The sequence below is a fragment of the Ambystoma mexicanum genome, chromosome 6p (genome assembly GCF_040938575.1).
Source record: "Ambystoma mexicanum isolate Mex_15411 chromosome 6p, UKY_AmexF1_1, whole genome shotgun sequence".
NCBI lineage: Eukaryota > Metazoa > Chordata > Amphibia > Caudata > Ambystomatidae > Ambystoma > Ambystoma mexicanum.
The window spans coordinates 300304193-300330935 of record NC_090935.1 but is presented as its reverse complement, the minus strand read 5'-3'; the positions used below and the strand labels follow the sequence as shown (position 1 = coordinate 300330935).

General features: G+C 44.8%; 1 protein-coding gene across 1 annotated transcript in view; it reads left to right on the top strand.

Moving 5' to 3' along the window:
• Nucleotides 1-26743, top strand: part of ATP8B1 (ATPase phospholipid transporting 8B1) — a 958513-nt gene that overhangs the window by 683267 nt on the left and 248503 nt on the right. Inside the window, exon 22 of the mRNA XM_069627043.1 lies at nt 6081-6369. Within this exon, the coding sequence (XP_069483144.1) occupies nt 6081-6369 (289 nt within the window). The remainder of the gene's footprint in view (nt 1-6080; nt 6370-26743) is intronic.

Here is a 26743-nt window from a genome sequence, read left to right as displayed (position 1 = left end):
CAATCCACTGGGAGTACACTCTTTGAGGATTCCAGATCCGCTCCTTGTACAAGAAATATTAACCCTGCTAGAGAAAGGTGCTACAGAACCGGTGCCTGTAGCGGAAAGGAACAAGGGATGGCACTCCCCATATTTGATTCCCGAAAAGGACGGGGGACTGAGACCCATCTTGGACTTGAGAAATTTGAACAAGTTGCTCAGGAAGTACAAATTCAAGATGGTCACACTTTGTCCGATCCTTTAGGCCCTCCAACTTCAGGATTGGTTGGTGTCATTGGACCTTCAGGATGCTTATTTTCATGTGCCGATCCATATCAAGCACAGGAAATACCCGAGGTTCGCTGTTGGCGGCTCGCACTATATCAGTTTTGAGTCCTGCCATTCGGGTTGACCTCCGCCTCGAGGGTATTCACAAAACTGATGGTGGTTGTGGCAGCACATCTCAGGAGAGGGTGGTGAGGGGGATTCACGTCTACCCCTATCTGGACGATTGGCTGATCAAGTTAAGTTCTCCCGAACAAGCCTTGGCTCATCTCAATGTTATTTTCCACTACCTTCACAGACTGGGCTTCTCCCTCAATTTCAAGAAGTCCCATATGACACCTTCCCAACTGCTCCAGTACATCTGAGCTTTTTTGGACACATCCTTGGAAGTGCTTGCCACCCAGAGTGAGGGCACAAGACATTCTCCAGTTGGGTAACAAATTTCAGAATGGCCAGAGTCTTCAGGCCCTTGAATTCTTGAGATTGCTCGGCCTCATAGCAATCCTGCATTTTTGTGGTGCTAAAGAGCAGTCTGAGAATGAGATCCCTTCAATGGGTCCCAGTTCTCAGGCAAGATGTTGGATCGCCTTCAGATTCCTGTAAGGGTCTCATAGGATCTTCTGTGGTGGGCCTGCAAGGAAACTCTTATGAAGGGAGAACCTTTTTGGCAACCATGGCCGGAGATCACGGTAGTGACGGACGCTTCCCTCACAGGTTGTAGAGGTCACGCCGACAACCTGACCATCAGCGGTCGTTGGTCTCCTACGGAGTCCAGACTACACATCAATCTTTTAGAGCTGCGAGCAATCAGACTAGCACTGCAGGCTTTCCTGCCGTCGGTACGGGGAAAGAATCTCCTGATAATGATGGACAACACAGTGGCCATGCATTACCTCAGCAAGAGAGGAGGCATAGGGTCACTGGCTCTGTGCAGAGAGGCAATGCAGCTCTGGTACTGGGCACTTAAAAGAGGGAATCTCCATGTCGGCTGTTCACCTGGCCGGATAGAAGAACACAGCGGCGGATGCTCTGTGCAAGCAGAGCGCAGTCTCCCACGAATGGGAACTAGCTCAGGAAGGCCTTCAACAGATCTTCGCCATTTGAGGAACCCCTCAAGTGGATCTGTTTGCGACCAGTGTCAACTGGAAGTGCGAGCTGTACTGCTCAGTGGAATTTCCTCTGAGAGGAGCTCTAGGAGACGCATTGGTGGTGGACTGGGAATTCCTGCTACTGTCCGTTTCCTCCTGTCCCCGTCATCCCTCAAGTTCTCAGGGGATTCAGATGCTTTGGGACCCACATGATCCTCATTGTTCCGGATTGGGCCAGGATATTGTGGTACCCAGACCTTCTAGACATGTCCATCTGTCCTCCGATGCTTCTTCCCAATGAGAGGATGTTCTCTCGGGAGAGTAAGGTCAGGTTCTCCATCCAGAGGTCAGACTCTCAACCTTCATGCATGGTTTCTGAAAGGTTGAGATACAAGGATTGGGACCTCCCGGATGACGTAATGGAGGTGTTTCTTTCGGCCAGGTGGCCGGCAACAAAGTCTCTACCGTTGCCATTGGAATAAGTTCTGCGACTGGTGCAGGGAAAAGAATATTAATCCTTTTCAATGTTCAACTCCGGATGTTCTATCGTTTTTGCTTTCTTTAGCACAAAAGGGTCTTCAGGTGGGAACCATTAAAGGTTACCTTGCAGCACCGAGGATACTTCTCATGGTCGGGATGTGGCATTTGGTAAGGCAGTGCTTTACTCTGCCCTTTAAATTCTAATGTACAAAATTCTTCACCCTCCCCCAACCATGGGTACTGCTTTGGGAGTCTGTCAAAGATAAGGAATACGTTGGAGGACACAGTCCATTCGTAGAACAAGTTACTTACCCCTGGTAACGTTCTTTCGACTGGATGTTCCTCCAAGGTATTCCTCATCGCCCTTCCAACCTGCCTCTCTGTAGAATTTCCCATGCTATTACACCTTTCGTTCAAACAAGGCTGAGTACGGTCAGGCCCAGTTTATGGGCACTTCTGCTACACGAGGAGGGCCAAAACTGAGGCAACGGGCGCCATGCATGCTACTTATAACATGCAATGACGTCACCCTCGATGGAGGCCTTCGAGGGACATCGACCCGACGCCATTAATGCAGGGCACCCTCTGACAAAAAATTTCCGAAGCAACCGAGCTGTGGACACATGTCAACAATGAGAAATAAGTTGGAGGAACATCCAGTCGAAAGAACGTTACCAAGGGTAAGTACCTTGTTCTTAAGGATAGAGATATTTAGTATCTCTCCCATAGCCTGAGAGATTGGCACACACCACCTTCAGTGGAGTGCCAAAGGGATACCTAGTATCTGCCTTCTCTGCTCCTGTGACTTTTAGTCACATAGACAATCACCTAGTTATGGCTGGTGGTAGTAGACCTATTATACCAAATATTGTGTATTTTTTATACCGCAGGCTATGTCCATAACCTCAGTAGTGCACAATAGGGCCACCCAAGTACCATTACTAGCATAGTTGTTCTTTGTTAGCCCTTCTACCATTCTAGGAGGGGGATTTGAGTGTGTGTGTGTGTGTGTGTGTGTGTGTGTTTTGGCGGAATCCTTGGATATCCCCGCGTAGGCTCCAGGGTGTCTGGGCACGCAGGAAGTGGGGGAGGAGTTTTCTACCCCGCTGTCCTGATTCTGCCAGTGTGCCTGAATAGGTCCAGCTCCCACAGGTGGTCTGTTTGTCCTGAATGGACAGTCAATTGCCCCTTTCTCTAAAATGCTGAGAGATTGCAGAGGAGTGTGCTCTGGAATTGTATATAAGGTGAGGCTTCTGGAGTGAAAAGCATGTTGACCACTGGAAGCTGAAGTAACCGAATAAGAAGACGACCAGAGATGCCTGCAGACCCTTTGCAACACTGAAGCGACCACTGCTGTCCTGACCCCGTTTTCTGTGCAACATAGGAGCTCCGACGAGGACCTCTTCCTTTTGGCTGGTGGGAACAAACGGTGCCAAGACTAACTTTGAAACAAGCCATTTCCCGAGGTGCTAGGAGTTTCCAGAGCTGCAGAACCCCCAATACCAAGAGACCTGCCCATTTCCAGCATCATTGTGGAAAGACCGAATCCATTCCAAATCTTTGCTGAACCCGTAAGGGCACTCCAGAGACCTGATCCAACTCGCCCAGATCCCCTCCTCACCAGAGTGTGGGACTGCAGGAAGCGAAGAAGATTGACCAGGTGATCTATGTCCTTTGTCGGTGCTGGAGAAAAGGCGCCAAAACTGCAAGAGTGAACCAAGAAGTTGATGAAAGTCGTGCTACAGGTTTTCTCTCGAGAGTGCTGCTGAGAGATCCCGTCCATTGTCCTGCCTTGAGTCACCAGACCAAGGAATCCGGAGGTCGGGTCCAGAGCTGCAACTTCGTGGAGCATCCAGCACAAACATTTTCTTCTAACCTAAGATACTATGTAGAAAAAGGTATTGCTTACCGGATTCCAAGAAGTCGCTCCAGAGACTTGGAGTGCAAGTAGAGGTATCCAGGGCAACTCCTTCTTACCTCAGACCCAAACCGCTGCTTTTGTCCCCTTCTAGAGTACGCTTTAAGGTCTCCCTTGTTAGTTAACTTGCTGCTTCAATAACACTAGAATAAATCCACAGGGACTCTTCGTAATTCGCTGCTTGTCAAGACTTCAAGCCCTCTCTGAACTGCCTCTAGCTAGGTTTGTGTTTTTGGACTTGAAAGACTTACTAGGCGAAGAAACAGTCTCTAGAACCTTGAACTAAGCTTATGTTAGACTAACCAACCATTTTCCTCCCTTTAAGTGACTTTACTATGTGTATGAAGAGTAAATGCATTACCGTATAAACCATTGAAAACCGCATGAGCATGCAATAACCGATAATACGATAACATTGGGCCTCATTACACGGTAGGCGGAGGACCAAGGTGCTATTAGCATCTTGGTCCATGCCGGTAAAATACCGGCACCGTCTTAGAGGAAAGGGGAATTACCGCCCTATTCCAAGGTTGGCGGGGCGGTAATTCCCCCTTCCCCCATTGCCCTTCCCCCATTCCCATTTTTGCCCCATAGGGCTCTATGGGAATGGGGAAGGCGCTAATTACGGTGCCGCAAATTGCGGTACCGTAATTGGCACCCTGGTCCCTTTGCGGGTTGGTTTTGAACGCCTGCTAAACAGCAGGCGTTAAAGTACCAACCCGCAAAGGGACCTCGTAGTAAGGCGGTAAGGGTTTACCGGTGCCCTTACCGGTACCGGTAAACCCTTACCGCACTACGTTTAATGAGGCCCATTGTCTTTTCCCGTTATAATGTTGCTTCAAATATAACAACAAACAAAGTGCCATTTGAAGAGTATTGTCAGGTATTCCCAAGAGTTCTAGTATAAACGTCTGAAGTATTTAAAATTCTGGTGTAAATATACTTTTTATATAACAGTAAGTGCTTCTTTGTTGTGCCTGTCTAACTAAGAGTCAGTGGATTTACCTACAGATTAAAAATCCTTTTAAGATAAGCCTGACTGCTCTGCCACTCTACCAAGGTCCTGAACTAGTACAGACTGATACTAAGAGTTGGGGGATGTACAAACCACTGGGATAGCTTACTAAAATCTTACTGCCTGTAGGACTTTAGGAAAACTCCTTTAACAGTAGCAATCCTACAGCAATTCAGGTAAGAGTGAGTAAGTGACTGGGGCTCACTCAGCGGTTTGTCAGCCCCGCAATTACCCACCAGACAAAGGGTTAACGTCCTGCAGATCACAAGGGCCCTAAAAATCACCAAATACTCAGATGCACCCACACAGGAGTGTTCATTTGGCTTGTCTGGGGCAGAAGACCATGCAAAGTTAGTTTAAACCACACTAGAGGGGGGTAGGGCTGGGCTCTGTGAACCCACATCGGCACATCAGCACATCATTGTAGGATTACCCCATGGGTCACACAAAGGGAGATCCACAAAATGGACAGGAGGAAGGTTTGAAAAATGCATTGGTACCTCAACGATTACTATACTGGTGCATTGGCCAATATAATGCTAAAATTACTTCACCCCAGATGTCGAACCTAAATTACTGCTTCCACCAGCCTGCTCCCCAATGCACTTGTCTGTTGATGGGATTTCCCTTGGGTCCAAATGGGGTGTTTAGAAAGCACATCTGCCCTGGTAGCCTTATGGGCTGCTAGGACATTGCATCAGATAAAGGGATGGAGTTGAAGTAGTGGGGTGGCTGGGCATTGTCCTTCTGGCCGAAGTTAAGGAGCCAGAAAAAAGAAGGCAAAGGGTATGGGGGGCCCAGAGAAACCAATCCTAACATTCCGTATGAGCAGTACATGGTGGTGGTTCGTGTCATGGATGCATTCCTAATCAGAACTGGTCAATTACATTGTTTTTGAGGCTTTAGACCAGCAAGTATATAACTAGTGTTTTCACCGACAAGGTGTTGTATCCTACGCGTTATATTTGTTCGCTTATTGTCCAGGTTGAAGAGGTGTTACCTGCAAGTCTTGTTCGAACTGTGGTGTAACCTCTACTGCTGCTTTGTGATTCTCCTAAAGTTCTGGTGCTAATGTGTGAAAGCGTTTGGCACAATCTCAGATGCTTGTATCAAGACGTTGTGGGTTGGATCAATTGTGGGGTGGCGAGGTCAAAAATGAAATGGATGTATGCCCTGTCTATCCTGAATTCATATGTTAGATGACCAGTCTCCAAAGCACAACTCAAGTGTAAAAGGCTTTACAGGCAGTGTTTTGGCTTATGTTGGCCCAACTGGTAATTGTCTCCTCAATGGCTTTTAACTCCTTGTACTACAGAATGAAATCCTCCTAGAAAAGAAACGGAGAAAAAAGAAAAGATTGAGGTTAAAATTTCCAAAGACTCCAGAAGAAAAACAAAAAGAAATTGTTGAAAAAATGAAAGCGGACGCAATGAAAGAACTGCGGCAAAGAAACTTTGTCGATTTAGCTTGTGAGTGCAGTGCGGTCATCTGCTGCCGAGTAACTCCAAAACAGAAGGCCATGGTTGTGGAATTGGTTAAAAAGTATAAGAAGGCAATAACGCTGGCTATTGGCGACGGTGCAAATGATGTCAACATGATTAAAAGTAAGTACCATCTCACGTTGCAGTTCCTAGAACGTCTGGAAGATAATGGCTTCTAAGAAAGTGCCAGAGAAGGAATTCAAATCTCCTCCAAACCAGACCTTTCTGTTCTATTCCAAGTTATTTACCCAGTAACTATTTTCTAGCTGAGAAACATCACTATCCTGTTAGATTTATTTTGTGATAGTTTTATTATGAACTTTTGTTGGGAATGTTTCATAATCATGAGTACGTTATTAAAAAAAAGAAACACTTTTGGTATAGTTATCCTGTATTAGCACCATGCTTTGCACGTTGACGTTGCAGCAGCCAATATGGACTTGCGGAAGGCAAGCTAGTCTTCATAAGTTGTCCTGCCACCGTGGCATCATCTCCCTGTTTGCAATATGCCTCAATCACCACTCGGCTCATCTGTGTCTGAACTTCCTCTTCGATGCCATTGCTCCCCTCTTTTTTCCCCCTCCAACCCCATTCATTCTCGCTTCCTTTTACACTGTCTGCTTAAAGCACTCTATGACCCACCCAAGCCATCCATCCATCCATCCACAGCAGCATGCACGCATCTTTATGCCGCCATGCCTACCTATATTTCTGTCTCTTTTAGCCACTCCCTATCCACATACCTCATCACTTCCGACATACGATGGCTGCTAATGTTGATAATTACCCTAAAGGTTGGCTGTTCAATCTGGTAACAGCCCAGCACACATGGCAAAGCTCTCGCTTTGCTCTGAAAGTTTTCTCGGGTGGGGGGCTATTACCATATGGTATGGTTTAGTGTGGCTCCTGCTAGTAGTGCCATGAGTATCTCTCTCGGGTAATATGCTGGGAGTTCCAGAAGTGGAACGAGCGGAGCAGGGAGACGGTTGGAAGAAGTGGCACGAAAAGTGGATTTGATTTTTCCTGCAGTTGCCAGTTAGCAGGCTGCAGTAAAGTGGGAGATACTTCACCTACAGAGCCGAGTCGTGGACGAGGGGCTACGGAGCCATCTATAGATACAGCTTGGAAGGTCTCCTGAAATAACAAACGTACAAGTAAGTTGCTCTGAGTACTCCCGTAACTGGCTCTGTGGCCTTTCCCAAACGTGAGGCGGGGTTCGTTAAACTCAACCCATAGCCTGCACTGTATGGACTTCAGCGAGGCGAGGACTGCGGGATCGTACCTTTTGACTCGCTCGCTATTTTCTACTCCCCTGCCTGAAGGTTACAAAGAGATCTCTCCATCTTCTTACGAACAGCAATATATAGGCAAGCTTGACTGAATCCTATAATCTCAGATGCATGGCCACGACTGAACTTCTGTCTTCTATGACTGATCTGATAGTCAAATCAACTATTGTAGAGGGTGGGCCTATGTTCAGGCCATATAATAATGGGGGTGGTTGTTTCTTTCCATCTCGGAGTTGCTTTGTTGAAGATTTTCAGCAACCGGCCACATCAGGATTGGGCCCTAACCTGGGTGATTTCGCTAAGAACCCAAACATATCTACCCCAGTCAATGTCTTGCTGAAAAACATATTCAGTACTGAACTAAACTATACCCTGACTACAGCAACAATAAAGAACGCTATTGGCAATCACTTCCCCATTGTCTGTGAAGCGGTCTCTTCCATTGCTTCAAGACCTCTTGGAGAAGAGACTGTGGACAACTATCATGTTCCTGCTCCGATCTCGGCTCACTCCTAAGTTATACCCCTGGAACTAGAAGTTGAGGGAGCACCTTTGATTCCTGCCGACTCCTCCTATGATCTAAATTATATTTCTGGCATCAGGGAGGTGGGGCATGATCCCTCAAATCCAGTTTCTCTTACAATCTTTGACTCATGAAGAAGTCCCAGTAAGAGATCGCTCTCCTGCTCCATCAAAGGATCAGAGTCTAGCCTCCACTTCAATCGTGGCTCTGAACTTTGTACTCAGTTCCTTGGTGAAAGTCTTTGAAAATCTCAAGACTGAAGTCCAGCAACAGTCAGATACCCTAATAGAATTGACAAAGGAGCTTGAAGCCAGCAACGCTTCGATGGTCACATTAATAACAGCGATAAATGAATCAAAGGGGCAAACTCTGACACTCTTGACCTCCCTTTTTTCAGATGCAAACGGAGAAGATGAATTTACTAACTAATCATTCGACAGAACTGAAAGAGGAGATTTTTAAGTTGAACACTAAAATGGATGAAGTAACAAAGGCTGAATGCTTTGTCATTCCCCTCAGGCTTCCATGTTTCCGGATCACCAAGCTGATGATACGCCATTAACTGCTTCTATCTTGGAGGAATTTATACAGTTGGCTCAATTAGCTGATTTTGCCCAAGTGGGAGATGACAGTGTTATAATGGAGGTTGTTCCTTTAAAAAATAGAGGAAAGGAAGAGAAGCAAGAAGTCGAATGGAAAGGCAAAGAAAAGGAGGAAAAAACAGAGCAGGGTCGTAAAAGATTCTGCTAATTCTGATGATAAAGAACAAACTAAACAAACAGGGAAAAAAAGGAACAGAGGCAGTACTTTAAATTATTTCCTCAAAAATCTGAAGGGACACAATCCAGAGCCTCCTAAAGAGGAGAGGATAAAAGGCCGAAATCCAACTTGGGGAAAGCAAAAACAAACTGCTGTCGACAAAGACCAGAATCCGGACTTAGAGTGAAATGTCTGTAGAACCTAAGGCGACCGTGGATTGCAAACCGAAGCACAAACCCCGAAGGAAAATTGCCCCCATTTCATTTTAAGAAACACGCAAAAACATCTCTTCCAAATGTCAAAATTGCTCCAATCTTCCTGAATGCTTCTATGGTGACAAAACCGTCAGTCCCACTTGAAAAGACCAATCCACCGTTGGCAGGTCCCTTGGCAGGCTCTCAACCTGACCATATTCTCTCTACAAGAGTGGTATTGCTGGAGGCTAGAAATGCAAGATTAGAAGGCCAGGGCGTGGGGAACAGCTTAGCGCAACAACGTTTCCTTCCCATGATAAATAAATCAGTTTTGCCACATTTAAATATTAATGGTGTGGTCCCCCCTTTAGGGCGGACAATTTTCCTCTCAAATAAGTCCAAGAATAATGGGAACTCTTCTCCATTAAATAGAGTTCTGAAAGAAATGTCCAACATCCCCGCCTTAAAGTTTCTTTCAACAGGGGACATTCAGCAGCTGAGCTTTCCCCTTTCCCCGGACACCAGTGTTGCAGAAGTTCGGATGAATTCAAATTTGGAGTTCGAAATAATTTTGCGGGCAGAGAAAGACTGGCTAATTAGAGGTTTCAAAATATCAACAACTTTATTGCAACACAACAAATCCAAGGAACTTGGCCTGTCCCCTAAACAAACACCAAACATTCATCCAAAGGCTGAAAACTCAATCTCACCACTCTGGGAATGTGTTCAAGAATGTATAGCTCAGGTCTTCCTTAAGTTAGGAATACCTGATCAGAAACTCTAGTGACAGATGATGTGATATGCTTATCTTGGAACACAAGAGGTGTTGGCTCTTTTTTAGAAGAGGATAAAAAGTCCTATACATTACGGAACTTTCATTTGATCTCTTTTCACAAAACCTTGTGCATGGATCCTCTTAGAGTTCATGGTTTTTCCACTTATCAACAAATGGCATTAAGAGGGTCCAAAGGATGTCCTAGAGGCGGCCTAATCACTCTGTAGTAATTTGACCTTTGCCTCCTCCATTCTTCTATCGGATAAAGTCAATGGTATTTTGGCAATAAGGGTGAAGGAAAGAGAGGGGGAGAGGAGCTCCAGTTGGATTATGCTGAATTTGTACTGGAATACGGTGTCTCTTCCTCTGGTTGACTTTCTAGTAGATGTATCTGATCTTTTGGTTGACTTTTCAGTTGGATATCCAGAGGATGAGATTATCATAATGGGTGATTTTAACTCACAGTGCATTGAAACTTCACAAAATGGTCTTTATAGTAAGGTAAACTCTAATGGTAAAGCATGGTGTGAGTTTGTCAACCTGGCAGTTGGAAATGCTTAACGGGAGTATCCGAGGTGACATTCTGCGTAGCTATACTTGACAAAGAGGTTTTTTATCATCAACGATGGATTACATCTTTGCTTCAAAAACAATCTTTGACTCCTGTATAGAATTTAGGATAACTGAAGGTAATCCAGATGATCATAGCATGTTAGAAGCTAATTTTAAGGGGAGCCAAAGAAAGACAATCTGCTTTTTCCTCAGGAAATGACCTCAAATCAGGCTGGGAATCGGCTGGTAAGGTTTGAGAATGGTGGGCGGACTCTTAAATCAGTTAAAAACCGCTATTAATAGTCTCTCGGTTAAACACCTAGCGATCCAGTGACTTCCTTTGGGAGCTAACCTCTCCACTTTCTGGTCCTATTATACGAACCAGGTCCCATAAATTCATCAAAAAAAAGTCAATAGATGGCATCCTTATTAAAGAAAAACATAGTGGATCCTAAAGTCCTGGAGATCTAATTGAAATATCTTGCCAACACCTATAGGAACTAGTTGAGATCATATTTTTACATGAGGAAACAATTACAGGGTAAGGTAATGCTGAAGGCAGTCTGTGCCAGAAATTCAAGAAACTTTTGGTCGATAGTGGGCTCGATTAATGGACAAATCACCGATCCCTAACATACTGTCATACAGGAAAGTGCCTGGTGCGATTACTACTCTGGTGTATATGGCTTCATGGATTCCCAGAAATGTAAATCTGACCAGTGTACTATGTGATCCCTAACTTACACGCAAGAGGACATTGAAAATGTAATTAAAAAAATCGTATTCCTCTAAGGCCGCAGGGCGAACGGTCTGAGAAACGCAGTGCTTAAACTAAATCCTGCACTGTGGTCTAAAGTCCTAAAGCTTCTGTTTGATAATATCTGTAGTAAAGCAATTCCGGAGTCATGGAGAAGCTCGATTGTCATTCCCATCTATAAAAAAGGCCATTGTTTAGACCCATCAAACTATCGCCCCCATATCACTTTTAGACGCCGATGGGGTCATCTTTTCCGGTATTATATTGGGCGGGTTAGAAAAATGGGCAAAGGTCACAGGCATTATCCCCAAGCAGCAGACTGGTTTTAGGAGAGGACTATCCATGTCTCTGAACACCTTGATTCTTGGGTGTCTTACTTCTGGTTCCCTTGAAAAGGGAGGAAACCCATTGTTCGGCGCTTGGGTAGACCTCTCCCAAGCATTTGCTTCGATAAATAGAAATAGACTCTGGACTAAACTAAAACTGTAGGGGCTTCCACACCATTTATCATCTATCTTAATAGAGTTGCACAAAATATCTTCTTTAAGAGTCTTGTTTGTCTAAATCAGGTGTCCTCTGTCTATTTGAATAGAGAGAAGGGTGTGTCAACGATGCCTGATGGCACCTTTTCTCTTTATATTATAGTTCAATGTTTGGAGAAGAGCGGTCTGGTGGGTCCCAAATTGGGAGGTACAGAAATTAATTGGTCAGCCCATGCTGACGATGTGGTAGTCTTTGACTACACGCAAGTCGGCCTGCAAAGCCTACTTGCTGCCCTTTGTGAATATGCTAAAGAAAACAACCTAAAAATGTATCCTAACAAATCTAAAATTATCGTTTTCAAACCTCCTTTGAGGAAGTTCACTCCTTTTATCTGGCAGTTAGACAACTCTCGTATTTCCCCTTCTAAAGAGGTTACATATTTGGGCTTGGTTATAACATCTTTTCCCACCAGATCTAACCTTCTGTCAATCATTGACCTGAAAATAGTTAATTTGGTGGCTCAAATGAAAAAAATGTGTTTACAATATTGCACATTTTCTTTGTTGCCCCTCTTAAAAATTTGCTGGGAAGGTAGTCCCAGTGATAACTTTCGGTATGGAATGCAATATGTTGGCTTTGGATATCGATTGGGGAAAGATTGAGAGTAAGATATGGAAAAGATCTTTAGGGCTTCCAGATTGTGTTCCCACATCTTGCATAAGATTCGAATTAGGCCTCATTTCACTAAGTGGTTGGATGGAGTGGAAATGGATTTCGATTTATAGACGCATTCTGGTTCCACCTAAGTCCTCTCTGTATGACGATCTTGCAATCTCCATGTACAAATCAACAAATTCTTTCCTCAATAAATTGAGGTTTAGATGCGATGTTATCGGCTCTCTCGAACACTCGTATTGAGACCCTCAGTTCTAATCCATTGAAAACCAAGGATAAACTGCATTGCATGGATTGGATTAGGACTATTGAAAAGATGAGGAGCAGTAAATTATCATTGTCTCCTTTTGTTGATTGATAAGTCAAGATCTTGTGTCCCCACTACCTGAGGAAATTTCCGGTTCCGGCAACAAGAATGGAATTATTAAAGCTAAGATTAAACCTATTGCCAACTCTGGAAATCCTCCATGTTCGTTATCCGGACACCAACCCAAGTGATATCTGTGACAAATGTAATGCAAATGTAGTACAGACTGCCTTACATCTGCTAATTAAGTGTAATGGAACTTGGGCTCTTAGAGTCCTAGGGTTTCAGCGTTTTGTTCACAACCAGTTTTATTTTTATTTTAAGGTATGTTTTGGAATCGACTAATCTCAGTTAACGTTTTTCTTACTTCTGAGGTGGTCTTAGTTTTAAAAGAACTTAACCTCAAAAAATGTCCCCTTTGTTAATGCCCATTGAGTGAAATAATTACTGATTAGAGTGATTGGTTTTATTTTCCTTTTATTGATTGATTAATGTACTGTTTGTGTAAATTTAGTGAGATTCTCTTTCTTTTTATTATGAACTGTGTGAAGTCATGTTTTATTGGCTGATGCACGTTAAATAAAAAAAGACAGAGAGGGGCGAAGGCTGGCGGGGCTCAATACCTTATTGACTTATTACCCTAAATAAATCCTGTCTAGACTTGCACACCAACTCTCCCAACACACAGAAGAGCAGGAACAACTACCTTGTGGGCGGGACAAAGACTGATATGCAAATGGGAATTTTCCCATCTGTGAAGGGTAGTGAGCAAAAAGCCATTGCTGCGAACTCTCAAAGTGGGGAAAAAAAATCACAGAACGGGTTATAATGCCATGTTCTTTCTGGAGAGGGGCGCCTGCTAACTTTTTGAAACAACTTCCTTAACACTGCTAGTATGACCTACTTATTAATGCCTCACAATCAACTATTATAAGGATTCATAATCAATAGATATTGGGACAATCCAATCAGTGAACAATCCTGTAAGTCAGCTAGAAATCGCTCAGCCAGCCTCAGTATATGAATCATACAGTGATTATAAAAATGACTAGTCATCACTGTAAGAACACCATGGTCTTCTTTTTGATCTACCTGTGCTACCCCTCACCAGGACAATGGCATTCAGTAGTGTTCCCCCACCGACCGTCTTCCTGTCGGACATAGGGGATCCCACAATACCCTGGAAGACATGGTTAGTCATTTGAACATTATGCCAGTGTAATCTGTGGAACTGCAGCCTTGATGGAAGGAAATTTCTTCTACTGCATTGTCTGGGCCCTGCAGGATCAGAAATGTTTGAGGATCTACCAGATCTTCCAGAAAATGAGTCTGAAGATCTAAATGAATACGAAAAACAGTCCGAGATGAGTAAACGCTATGGAAAGAAATTACACAATACTAGAGCGGTACAACTTTAAGAAAAGAGTACAAGAAGAAGGTGAAAGTGTGGCGCAGTACATTACAAGCCTGAGGAAGTTGGCCAGAACTTGCAATTTCAACAACCAACTAGATGAACGCCTCTGGAATCAATTCATGCTGAAGTTCAACAGTGCAAATGTCATAGAACAATGATGGCCGGAAGAAGACCTCCCACCCGCCATTAGATATGGTCCTGAGAGTGGCCAAAGAGGTGAAGCACATCAAAATATTTGTTAAGGTCCTGGAAAACAGAATAAAAGATGCACATTTAAAGGCAGAAGTTGTACCGCAACTGGCAACCATACCCAAAGTGAATGATGTTATATCGGCAGTTAACGAGAATGCATACATGAAGAAGACAGAAAATAAAGAAATCTGCATGGAAAGATGACGAGAGGCAGAATGCCCTTTTGCACAAGGAGACGTGGCAGCCCAAGACCGAGTAGCCCAAGAAGATGTTTCAGGTGTGAGGGCGCAAACCATTGGGCAGACAACTGTTTGGAACCAAAGTGTGTCTCACTTACTAGTCCCTTCGGATCAGTCTCTCAGGTGGCCAGGGCACGGCCATCACCTTTGATCCAGACCCTGGGGATGGACCAGTGCGGGAGAATCACCAAAGCGGGGGGTCTTCAGGGAGTGTGGGTGAGGCAACCGATGGTGAGATGCAGTATTCACCCATATTTTAATAGGATTTTCTAGCGTCCCAACTCACCGTCCCACCCCCATACTACACAAACACTGGGCAGAAGAAGAGGGTGACTGACTGAGGGTAGAAAGGCTAATACTTACAAATCTCATTGGACATGTCCCACTAATCAGGTAAGGCAAAGTCAGGCACTTGACTTTAATCACATAAAAGGTGGAACATAGAGACCCACTCTGAGCAAGGTGGAACATGAGAAGGAGCAGATCTTCTGGGGGTGAAGGCGAACCCCCTGGAGCAGGACGACCAAACAAGGGACTAGAGCAAAGGGTAGAGAAACCCTGAATTTCCCTGCAGGAGGTAGTCTTCTCCAGGAAGCTGTAAAGGAGACACAGAGAAAGCCAAATCTCAGACCAGAAGAAACCTGCAGTGGGTTTCAAGGACACTAGTAACGCTCCTGTGTGAATGACCGAGTTAGGGAGGCCAGGCCTGTAATGTTACGCTAGACTTGTCAATCAAAGCCGCCGGGACAAGAAAGGAACGCACACAACTGCTGACTTAATGAAAGACATGAAAGGCCGGTTTGTGTCAAAGAAAGATTGAATCCACAATAGTGTTTCTCACAATTGAAGGTTGCGCACATGCTGATTAGATGCGAAAGAAAGCAAACCAGTGGTGAACTTTTAAGTTACCAATAACTGTTAAGCTAGTGATAGAGTAGCAGAGTGGTCTGGTGAAAGGAAGTAGCCCACTCGAAGTGTCTGAAAAATGTTTGAGGTCTTGTTATAAAGCGGCAAAGTGAATGAACTCTGAAATGCGCAATGGTCAAGATTAACCCCTGTGAAAGCGGAAGTCAAAAGGTGAATGCTTTAAGAGAAAGATTTCTTTGAACTTTTCTGCTTGTGGTATGGAACTACCAAGAGACATTGGGGCAAATAACATAAAGGGAGAGCTGGAGTGAAAGTCGAAGTGGCCCTGCAGAGGTATATAGTAAAAGCCTTGCACATTCGAAAGTCTTGAACGTCGGTGAAAGATCCGAGCCTGACTGAGGGAGACCTGTAATATGAAATAAGTTAGGGGAAGGGAACCCTTAACGAATGTGAATAAAGCTTTGGGAAGGGAAGCCCTGCAAGTGCTGTGATTGTAAGATCTGAGCCCAGCTGAGGGAGATCTACGTTGAATCGGGTACCCTCCGGTTGAAAGGTCCAAGCCCTTACGAGGGAGACCTACATTCACTTTTGTTGAACTGTGAAAGAATTTTTTTGAGAAGTTGGAATAAGTGATTTTAACGTGGAAGGTCAACCGGGCCTTGACACACGTTTTGAACTGCCTTCTTTTTTGATAACCTGAGCCAGTGTGTGTCCTGTTTAGGGGGGGCACCTTACTAGAGTGTGGGGAGGAGAGCTGACTCGGCCATCTTGATCCTTTGTTGTAACACTGACTTTCCTTTGCATACACATTCCCTTTTATCTCTTTTTGTATATGAGATAGGGCAGGCATTAGTTTTTGTTGGTATAGACCTTTTTGATTTGGCAAAGACTGATTAGGACTGTTTTCTTTATTATTTGATAGAGACTACTCCCATAATAGCTATAGGGCAGAGTAGTTTTCCAAACTCCAAGAATTTTATAAAGGTTTGGAAACTTTGAACTCTTGTTTCGGTGTCATACTTGTGATACCATGCCTCCCTTCCACAACCTGGAATGTCCTGCCCTGAAAATCCTCTGCCGAATATGTAAGGGCAAGGGTCACCTTGCAAGGTGTTACAGGAGCAGGGAATGCATATCAATGGTGATGGATGAAGAAAAAATATAGTCCACATGCTTCAGTGCTTATTGACAGAGATTTAATGTCCATGATGATTGATTCAGGTGCCAAATATACACTCCTGCCCCAAAACCAATGGGAAAGACTGAGACGTGATTCCCTAAAAGAAGTTGACATTAATCCAAGGGCCTATGGAGGTGTGAATATTGAGTTCATTGGGTGTTTATGGGCCACTCTAAAATTCAAAGATGGTAAAGCCAGAGGGAAAGTCTATGTAAACAAGGCAAAACCAACTTACTGAGCTGGACGCATCAATGAAAAGTTAGTGAAACTAGATCCAAATGCAGCTGAGGCGGTGCTGGCCATTGAACATGCTAGCAATGGAAAGAAAGTAATAGATTCTTTATTTGTGCTTTTCTAATTACTTGGTGTATTTTACATATTTTAGCCCTCGTATTTTTTATTGTGTACATTTCTAGTGTTTTATTATTTTTAGAGTACAGTGATCTTTTCTTAACCATATAATTGTGTGTAGAATCCTTCTTGGGCCGATTTGAATCAGGGCTTAGCCTAATTCCTGCACGCCTCGCTCTGTTGGAACCACACTCCCCAGAAGGAGTTGCATGTCCCGGAAGCGCTTTTCATGAGAAACCCAGCGCGGATGGGTTAAGCCAGTCAGCACCAGTCCTCGGCCAGGACGTGTAGACGTGTCGCAGTCACTGACGTGGAGTTGCCGTTTACCTATCATGGGATTCACTGAAGTACTGGCTGCTATCCATGTAGAAAGAAACATTTCTTTTAGCCACTCAGCTGAACTCTTAGCATCTCTCAAGTTATGCTTGCCCCCTCAGTTTTCCCCCAGGCTTGGTGATTATAATGTTCCTGATAGTGTGTCTTCACTGCCTTTCATTAGTCCGGTTATTCTTCACTCGAGTCCTGGTGTTTCTATTTAGGTGGATGAGCAGGTCGAGATTCCCTTTACTAGTCACGTCCATAATCCGAAGAATACGGGCAGCCTGCAGCGTCGAAGACGTTCAGATTGCTCCTGAGTTTAATTCTTTTAATACTTGTGGGGGCTGGATCTCAATGCTCGACAGTTCTCAGCCGTGCCCAGTTACTCCAGTAGCTGAGCTACGATGCATGCTACTGAATACTCGTTCGTCAAGCATGCCCATGAGGTTGCTAATTATATCAAACCTAATCTGGATATATGTGCTTTGACTGAGATTTGGGGTTGCAGCGCAGCAGGACCCAGTCTCAACTTAGCCGTTCCAGCAGGTTTTGCTATGATCAGAAAGGACAGATCGGAAGGTAGAGGGGGGGGGGTTGTAGCCTTTATTCGTAAAAAGGCCCTCTCCATATGAGAAGTCAATGGCCACATTTTTGAGGGTATTGACTCTCTTTGCATAAAAGTAGGGATAAACGTGGAGGCCACAGTTAAAATATTGATATACCGATCCCCTGCTCACAATGCAACTATTGTCGAGGCCCTTAACTACTTGCTTCCACTATTGAAACCCGTGTCACGTTTAATTATTCTTGGAGATTTTAACTATTGGTTGGGGGATGCACACATCTATACATCGGCCCTACAACAGTCCCTATTTGATATTGGCTTCAAACAACAACTTTTTACGCCCACTCATGTGCTGGTTCATACGCTTGATTGGCTTTCCGTATTGAATGTTACCTGTGGTGACATCTTACTTTATCTTGCTCGTGGTCCGACCACGCTCTGGTTCACTTCTCCCTTGCAGTACCATTTCCAGTGAAAATTAAGAACAAGTTGACTTGTCCTGTCCTGTTCTGTCACGCAATCTGAAATGTATTACTTTGACTGACACGCCCCTTCACGCCATGTCACACTGCTTAGCCGCAAACATGGCCCTTATATCCAACACACTTGCTCCGATGAAGCAAAGAAAACAAAAGGGAGAGGTTTCTGAAAGTCAACCTTGGTTTACCGCGGAACTTCGAATTAAAAAAAACCAAACTCTGAACGCCTTCTACTTTTGGAAAGCATCTCCGGGTCCAGTAGCCCTAACAGCTTATGAAAACTGGGCCAATCGGATGTTAAGGACATTTTTAAAATATTAAAAGAGCAGGTGTAAGTCCCGTAGTCAGCCAACCAAATAGTACCAAAAGGGGCTAATTGGTGTCAGCAAATACAAGATGGCATGCAGGAAAATCGCCAAGGTATCAGAAGGGATATACTGGGCAAAAAGGATTTACCATCTACAGTAGACTCCAGCTCCCAGAAGCCGTATACAGGTAATCCTGCAGTTTCCAAATTTAACTTTCAACCCATATCGGAGGAAGCCCTGAAGAAAGTTATCCAACAACTTAAACCGACTTGCTGTAAAGGAGATTCCTGTTCTTCTTTGATTATAAAAACCTGTCCACCAATGCTCCTAAAGGCCATTTGCAAGTTTGTGAACACCTCACTGCATCTTGGCATGGTCCTGGATGATCTTAAAGAGACTGTGGTCACGCCCATCTTAAAAAAGCCAGGGTTACCTCGGGATAATCCCCTTAATTGCCGCCCTATTTCGAATACCCCTTTTTTGTAAAAGATTCTAGACAGAGTGGCTTATGGCCAGATCGCGGAGCACCTCTCTCAGTACCCTATCTTGAATCCCCCATCAGTCTTGCTTTGTATCATGTTTTGGTATAGAGACCTCACTTCTCGAGTTGAAGTCTAGACTACTGAATCGGATGAACAAGGGCGCGCTCTCTTCCTTCTAATATCATTGGACCAGTCAGCTGCATTTGACTTGGTCGAACATTCTATTCTTACTTCTAGATTGGTGGAGGTGGCAAACTTTTCACCCAAGCTGTATCTCGGATTGCATCCTTCTTGGATAATAGACATAGTAGATTATGCACTGAGGAGGCAGAGGCACCACCAATTCCAGTCCTTTTTGGGGTGCCCCAAGGGGCAAGTACGTCCCCATGCCTATATAACATATTCATGGCTCCATTTTTCTCGCTTTTAGAGTCAGAAGGGGTCATGTTTTTAAACTATGCTGACGACACGCAATGTCTTGTCACTCACGAGATGAACAGGAACTTAACTGAATTTTTAGCCTCCTAGAGAAGTGGATGCTAGATAACACTAGCTCTGAATAAAGGGAAGACTGAACTGATGCTGGTGGGCAGTTCAACCTCTCTTGTTAAGTTGGACGAAGCCTATAGTTCTTTCAGACTATCTTGGGTGTGGTCCTTGACCAGAGTCACTCACTATGAGGGCTCATGTTACCAGTGTTGTGTCTGCATCGGTATACTATGCCAAACTGTTATCGCACCTCAAATCCCTTATTACTCAGTAGCCTCCTGGTTGGCCTCTGTAAGCGTGACACTGGCAGACTCCAAAACTGGGCGGTTAGTGTTGTGGTTGGTTTGTCTCGCCGAAACCATGTCTCAGAAGCTAGGTGCTCGTTGCATTGGCTACCAGTGGAAGCACGGGCCAGGTTTAGGCTACTGGTCATAACCTTTAAGTGCAGACTAGGTTTAATGCATTCCTGTTTGCAGAAGTACATTGAGAAGGTCAACCAGAGAGCTCTTAGGTCAAGCGGACAGAATTATCTGTTCCTAGCAATGAGTAGAACAAAGAAAGCAGAGAATGGGGCTTTCTTTCTGGCAACCCTTAAGCTCTGGAATCAGCTCCCGACAGTGTTAAGAGCTCTAACTTCGCTGACGGTGTTCAATAAAGAATGAAAGATCCTGTTATTTTACTAGGTGCACTATGTTGCATCTTTTTCCGCCTCGGATATTGGCCGGTACTCTGTTCTGTTTTGTCTGCATCACGGTATGCGTCCTAATGCCCGAGGGTCCATGGTGCACATACAAATAACATAATGTAAATAAAAGTAAAGGTAAACGATGAAGTATTCCAAGATGAGACAGGCTGTTTACGTGGATTTGTGCAGAAGATCAAAATGAAGGACAAGAAATTAGAAGATCAACACATCATAGAAAGCATAGATGCAGCCCAACAAGTTGAGTGAAGTGTTTAAACCTGCAGTCAGATTGGATGACGGGAGAGTTTGGAACATGCAGATTGTCTTTTGGGAAGGATGTAGAGAGGAGAGAGGTAGCGCATCACTGGCAGGAATGAGAGAGTTGACAAAATTAGTAAGAGTATGCGAATGTTGGGGTCCTGTGGCAGCACACTTTCCTTGTCTAGCCATACAGCTGGGAGTGCCTTCTGTTAGAGGTCAGAGAAATGCTATCAGAGGCCTAAGTATCTCGCACAGTATTGCCACGCATATGTCTCTCGCGTGACAAGCTGGGAGTTTCAGGAATAGAACAAGCGGAGCGTGGAGACGGTTGGAAGAAGTCAGAGAGGTGCGAAGGCTGGCAGGGCTTGATACCTTATTAACCTAAATAAATCCTGTATAGAATTCCACACTGAGTCTAGGTGTCCCTCCTTACTACATATGGCCCTTCCAAAACACCATTGGCACCCAAGGAGTCCCCCCCGAGTCGTTCAGTGCACAGTTGCACGGAGCCCCTCTGTCATTTAGGCATGGAGCTCCACCTTTGCTCAGGAGTGTAGATATAGCCCCCAACGATTACCTGTGTGCATTAATGGAGCATGCTCTGCCTGCTGATCTATACACTCTTTATAAGGAGGGCTGTGCACCAATGCTGTTGTGTTGTAAAGTGATCCATGGATACGTGATGAGGGTGGGACGCTGGATGGCACAGGGAGTGAGGAGTCGGTATCCAGATGGACATGTCAGAATAAAGATGTGTTCCACTGTTCCATCTGTATCCGCGCCTTATTGAGATGGTGGCGCTGTGAGAAACATTAGGTCTTTACCTGGGCAGCCCCCAGCTTTGCGACATTATACTGGCGACGAAGCAGTGGATCTGCTAATGCAGGTGACGGCCTGTGCCGCTGTAAGAGGAAGCGGAGCCCTGGGAGGGGGGGGGGGGGTGGATAAGCGACAGCGAGGCCGCAACCATGACGAACAGAGCCTTGCAGGCCCAGCTGTTTAAGACGGGCGGCAGAGATCCACAGGAAAAAGGCAGTCCAGCATGACCCATTGTCCTGCCTGGAAGTGCGGCAGGAGTGGCTGCACGTCGGCCCGGAGAACGTTCTACTGCACAAGGCCGAGGGAGGCCAGCAGAGCCGATGCTCTCAAGTGCTCTTTCAAAGTGAGCGAGTGGATGCACTGAATGATAGATGACCAGCAGAGATGAGAGCCCTCAGGTACAAGTGATCCCAGAAGACACTGGGTAGCATACCCCAGTAAGACTGTTGGAACACAAGGGGAGCAGCACCCTAGTTCAAACAGCAGCAACATGCCGACGGTGCCAGACACACCGCAAGCAGGCCTCCCCCGATGCCTGCAAGAGAACCTGGGCATATAGTTACCTGGCCCTTTAGACATCAGAGACCAGCAATTTAAGCCATGGTGGGCAACTGGGCTAGAGACTTTGAAGTGTACATCAGAGCCATAGGGCCATTAGATGATGATAAATTGTGCTTGCTTTCTCTGGCCATAGCCCCGAACTTCCAAGACGGTGTACACAGTTCTAGAAGATGCCGTAGACTCATATGCCAGCCTCCGTGCGGCGCTCTCAGAATATTTCACGCCACACGCCAATGTGGACTATGGACGCCACCTATTTCATAGCACAAAACAGAACAAACGGGAAATGGACGCTTTTGGAATGTGCCTACAGATTTGCATGAAGCATTGAACATTCAAAAACTATTCCAATGAATAGCCCTTACAATTCCAGACCAAAGGCAATATCCTAGATTGGATTGCTGCACGAAATTTGAAGGTCCAAGTTAAAAATACCACCTCTGCATCTGTACGGATCATTTTTAGGTCAATTTCGACTTTGATCTTCAAGCGCCTCATCTTAAATTGTCCAATCCCCCCAAAATGATCACAAATCTAAACTTTATGAAAGTCTCATTCAACCACCTCATTGAATGCATCACTGATATCATGCTGGGTACCTTAGAGACAGACTCCCCTGATACACTAAGACCTTGAATGAAAAATACACCCTGCATTTGGACAAACTTGCCCCTCTCAAATCTAGAGATGTTCGGGGCAACCCTAACCATCAAAATTGTCTCAACAGAACTTAGAACCCTAAAAATAAGAGAAAAGCAGAGATGTGCTGGCTTAAATGCTCGACTGATAATAAAAACCTCTGGAAATCTCTTGAAAAAGCCTAAAAGGATGGTATCATAGAGGCCAAAAAAAGAGGCCAAAAAATGTTTTCAACCAACAAATCTCAGAAGCGATTAACAAACCCAAAAAATAGTTTGACATACTAAACTTCTCCAATGCAGTCTGCATCAAAATACCGGCTGCATTCCAAGATAAATTACTCAAGCTTGGGGAAAATATTCAAAGCCAGATCTTGGCCCAATCAAGTACTGCTCTCCTGGAGTGTTGACTCCCCTTCTACCCAATGTTCAGCACCTGCTCATGACTGCATCTCTTTTAGCTTTACGCATGTATCTAACCTCGATCTGCTAGCCACTTTGGGGACTATGCGTCCAGCGGTTGGACCAGATAACGTAATTCCTCAAACTCATTGTTAGGGAGAATTCTCAGAAATGTGCTAATTCCTCTCTACCTTAGAGCCTTAGAGACCCCCAGCCTTTTTTGCTGGACTTCAGGACTTTTAATTTCTAACCTGGAGAGAGCGAGACCTTTTTCCACACACACTCATGTATTGTTTCTGTCATTTGGACTATGTGTTTCTTTTGACTATGGAGTCTGACAAACTCTATAGGCATCATCTTTACATGGTGACACACAGCACCTTCAGTGCTGTGGCACAGGGAAGTCTCCTAGATTTCCCAAAAGTTTAAATACCTTCTCTTGGTGACACTGTTTCCAAGAGCAGTGAAGTGAAATTGGCTTTACTTACATAGTGCATGCTGGGTTTAGAAAGTTACACAATCTTACCATTGGGTGCTGGAGGGTTTACTTAGTATCCCCTTTGTCTAGTTTCTCACATAAAAATGTTGTTACCCATTCTACAATTAATGGCTGGTGGCTGTAGTTTATTTTTTACTACCATTGTGTTTTTACCGTGGGCTGCAATTGCCGCTGCAGTAAGACACCCATGGGTGCCCATTATGTTAAAATGTCCCCAGTCTTCTTCTTTTTTCACCATTTGTTGTTGGAAAGTTCCTTCTTGAGATTTACTCTGCGCGCCAGACCAGGTTTGGTCCCTATGTTTGTTTTGTCTTTGGCAGGATGCACTGGTGAAGCCCGCCTCCAGAGTGTCTGGCAGGGGCAGCAATTGAGGGAGGTGCCTGAAACACCCTGTGCTTAATACCCTTGGTTAAAGGAATGAACCCAAAGGTGATTGGCTGGCTGTCTGTCCTTGGAGGACAGCAGCCCTGCTGTCTGAGTGACAGCTAGGCTGAAATGAATGGAAGAAACCTGCATAAAAGGCAAGGCTTTTTGGCTTGGAAGGCAGAGTGGACCACTGGACGAAGGAATGGGAAGAAGAACTTGGAAGATACCCCTGCTGCAACTCCTGGACCGTTGGTTTGCCTGGTGAAGCTCTGCTGAAGCTCTGGATTCGTTTAGACTAGAGAAGCCCTGCAAGTACGACTTCTCCCCTTGGGTTGGTGGGACCAATCACCACCAAAGTGAACTCGTTTGGACCTCCTCTCGGAGCTGGCTGTACTTCCACTGCTGCTGTAACCGAAGCGCCAGAGAGAGGAACACAAAACCGAGTGCATTGCTTTTAAGTCGGACCTGTGTTTTAAGAAGATCCCCCGGATTCCCTTGAAGCAGGACTGACCAAGCCTGAGCCACCTCAACAGAGTACTGGACCCCAGATGCGAGGAAAGTCCAGAGTGGCATCTGTGAAACCGCAGTGGTGCGATTTGCTATAGACGTGAGGAGGTGAAACCGTGAAGTGCTGCTGCATTGAAGTTTGCCCATTGCTGCCGCAGACCTTCCCATTGCAGTGCAGAAGTCCAAGAGACGTCCTCCCTCTTGTCCCCACGACTGAGGCCCAGAAACACCAGGATCTGCAGAGTTGTACAGGAACAGAAGCCAGCTGGAACCATTTCTTCTAACCAAATGTACTGTAAAGTTTAAGAGGACTTATCTATTGTGTAACCTTACTTGCTCTCAGTTGAGACGCGTCTTGGCTAACCTTGCAGAGTTGCTTACATTTTTGCCCCTCACAAGCCTCCCAGCTTGTGGTTCTTCAAGTGATGTTATCTTTACTTACCTACAAAGATCTTCAGCTCCCCTAGACTTTGCTCAACTAACATTGTCTGTCCTTGGTCCCTGAGAGACTCTTCTCACCTCTGACTTTGTGTCTTTACCTTCCCTCAGGAAAGGGTTACTTTACTTTGCATTGGAGGGTTGAAAAAGTACTTACCAGTTTATGAATTATTTGTTAACCTTTGCTTTATTCCTCAATCTAACCTTTGCACCAAACTCAGCATTGCTCTAAATGTATTGGTGATAAATCAATGTCCAGTGTCTTAGCTATTTAAGTCACGAGTGTGTAGGAAGTGTCTTTGTGCCAGGTTCCATGTCATTTCACTGACTGCCTTTTCATCCCCAGGCTTTTCAAAGTGCACATTCCATCGAATGTGCTCATTTTTTTTTTTTTGTGGTGACCCCTCCAAACCCCCTCCCACACTTATTTTTGCCCATTGCCCACCTGCCCAAACCCTTATCTGCCCTTCCCCACCCCCCCTAAAAAATGTGATGAGCACATTCAATGGAATGTACACTTTGAATAGCCTGGGGATGAAAAGGCAGGCCATGAAAGGACGTCGTACCGTGTGCCATCCCCAATGGGTGTCAACTGATTAGAGGAACTAAGAGTGTGATTTGAAGTATATTTTGAAGTGTTAGAAGTGTTACATGTTTTGCTCCCTTCTGAAGAAGGCTTATATAACTGAAGGTTAACATAATAATTGTTTAATTAAGAAACATTGAGTGTAAGAGTATATTTGAATAATTGTCATTGTGAATCACTGTGTAGAAGCCCTACTGCTCACATTGACCCCTCTTGAGATGAGCCTGGCTGCTCAGCCACACTACCAACCTGTGTAATAGAGACTTATACCAGAGGTTGGGTTGCCTATTGCTAGGAGGACATGGTTGCTGTAGTCTCCCAAAGGGTACTGCACACAATCTTGCCTAACACTAATCTTAAATAACAAGGATATCTTTATCACATTCCTGGCTCGGTTTGTCAATGCCTCTTTTTGCACGCATGCAGTTCCAGCAGACATTAAAAATGTCAGTCACTCCCCTCTTGAAAAAACCTGGATCGGACCCTGTTAATTTAAGACCCATCACCACCTGCAACTTTTTCTTTAAATTACTTGATAAAGAAGCAACCCATCAAATCCAACTCTACATAGAGACCACAAACATTCGCCATCCCAGGCACTCAGGCTTTCGTCCCGCCCATAGCACTGAAACTGCCCTTGTTGATCTTCAGAGCCATATGCTAAGCTTATGGGCCGTGGTAAATCTGGCCTTTTGGTACTATTAGAATTATCGGCTGAGTTTGATTTATTAGACCAAGAACGTGTCATAAAAATCCTCAGACACCTGTCATTTTTCTGCCTTCCCCTCCAAATGGACACTATCCTTCTTGACTGGTAGGAAATTCAAAGCTTGCTGGAAGTGTGCCACCTCAGACCCCATTCTTTCCACCTGTGGGGTACATCAGGGTGCATTTTATTTCCCCCCACTGTTCAATGTATACATCTCCTCTCTTTGAAGCCTCCTTAAAGTCAGGAGTCTTTTGGACCAATTACACTGATGACACCCAGCTGGTCCTGGAGCTCTCTGGGATTATGCCAAGGATAGTCTACTCCTCCAAAATATCTATTCTCAAATAGACACCTGGATGGTAGACAATTGGATGGTTCAACAAAGGTAAGACCAAGCTTCATATCTTTGACTCACTCCAAACCAGGACGAAACTCCCTAACTGCCATCCTCCATCCAGGACTGTTGCGTTTCAGTTATGGAAAAAGTCAAAACACTGTGTACAGGATGATTGTTCGCTGAGTGCCGAAGCTCATGTAAATTTAGTGACCAAAAACTGCTCTTACCACCTTAGGCTTCTCAGAAACATTCGTCCTTATCTTAACTAGGAAAATTCAGCCACTATTGTTAGGACTACTATTCTGTCAATAGACTACTGTAATGCGCGAAGTTGGCACGGATAAAAAAAAGCCTACAAGTCATCCAAAATAATGCGGTTCAGATCAAGAAAGTTCTGAGAATGGAAGACATTTCAAACCACAGACGGGAACTGCACTGGCTACGAGTCATGGCTAGATGTCGGTTTAAGGCAGCAACTCTGCTTCACAAGT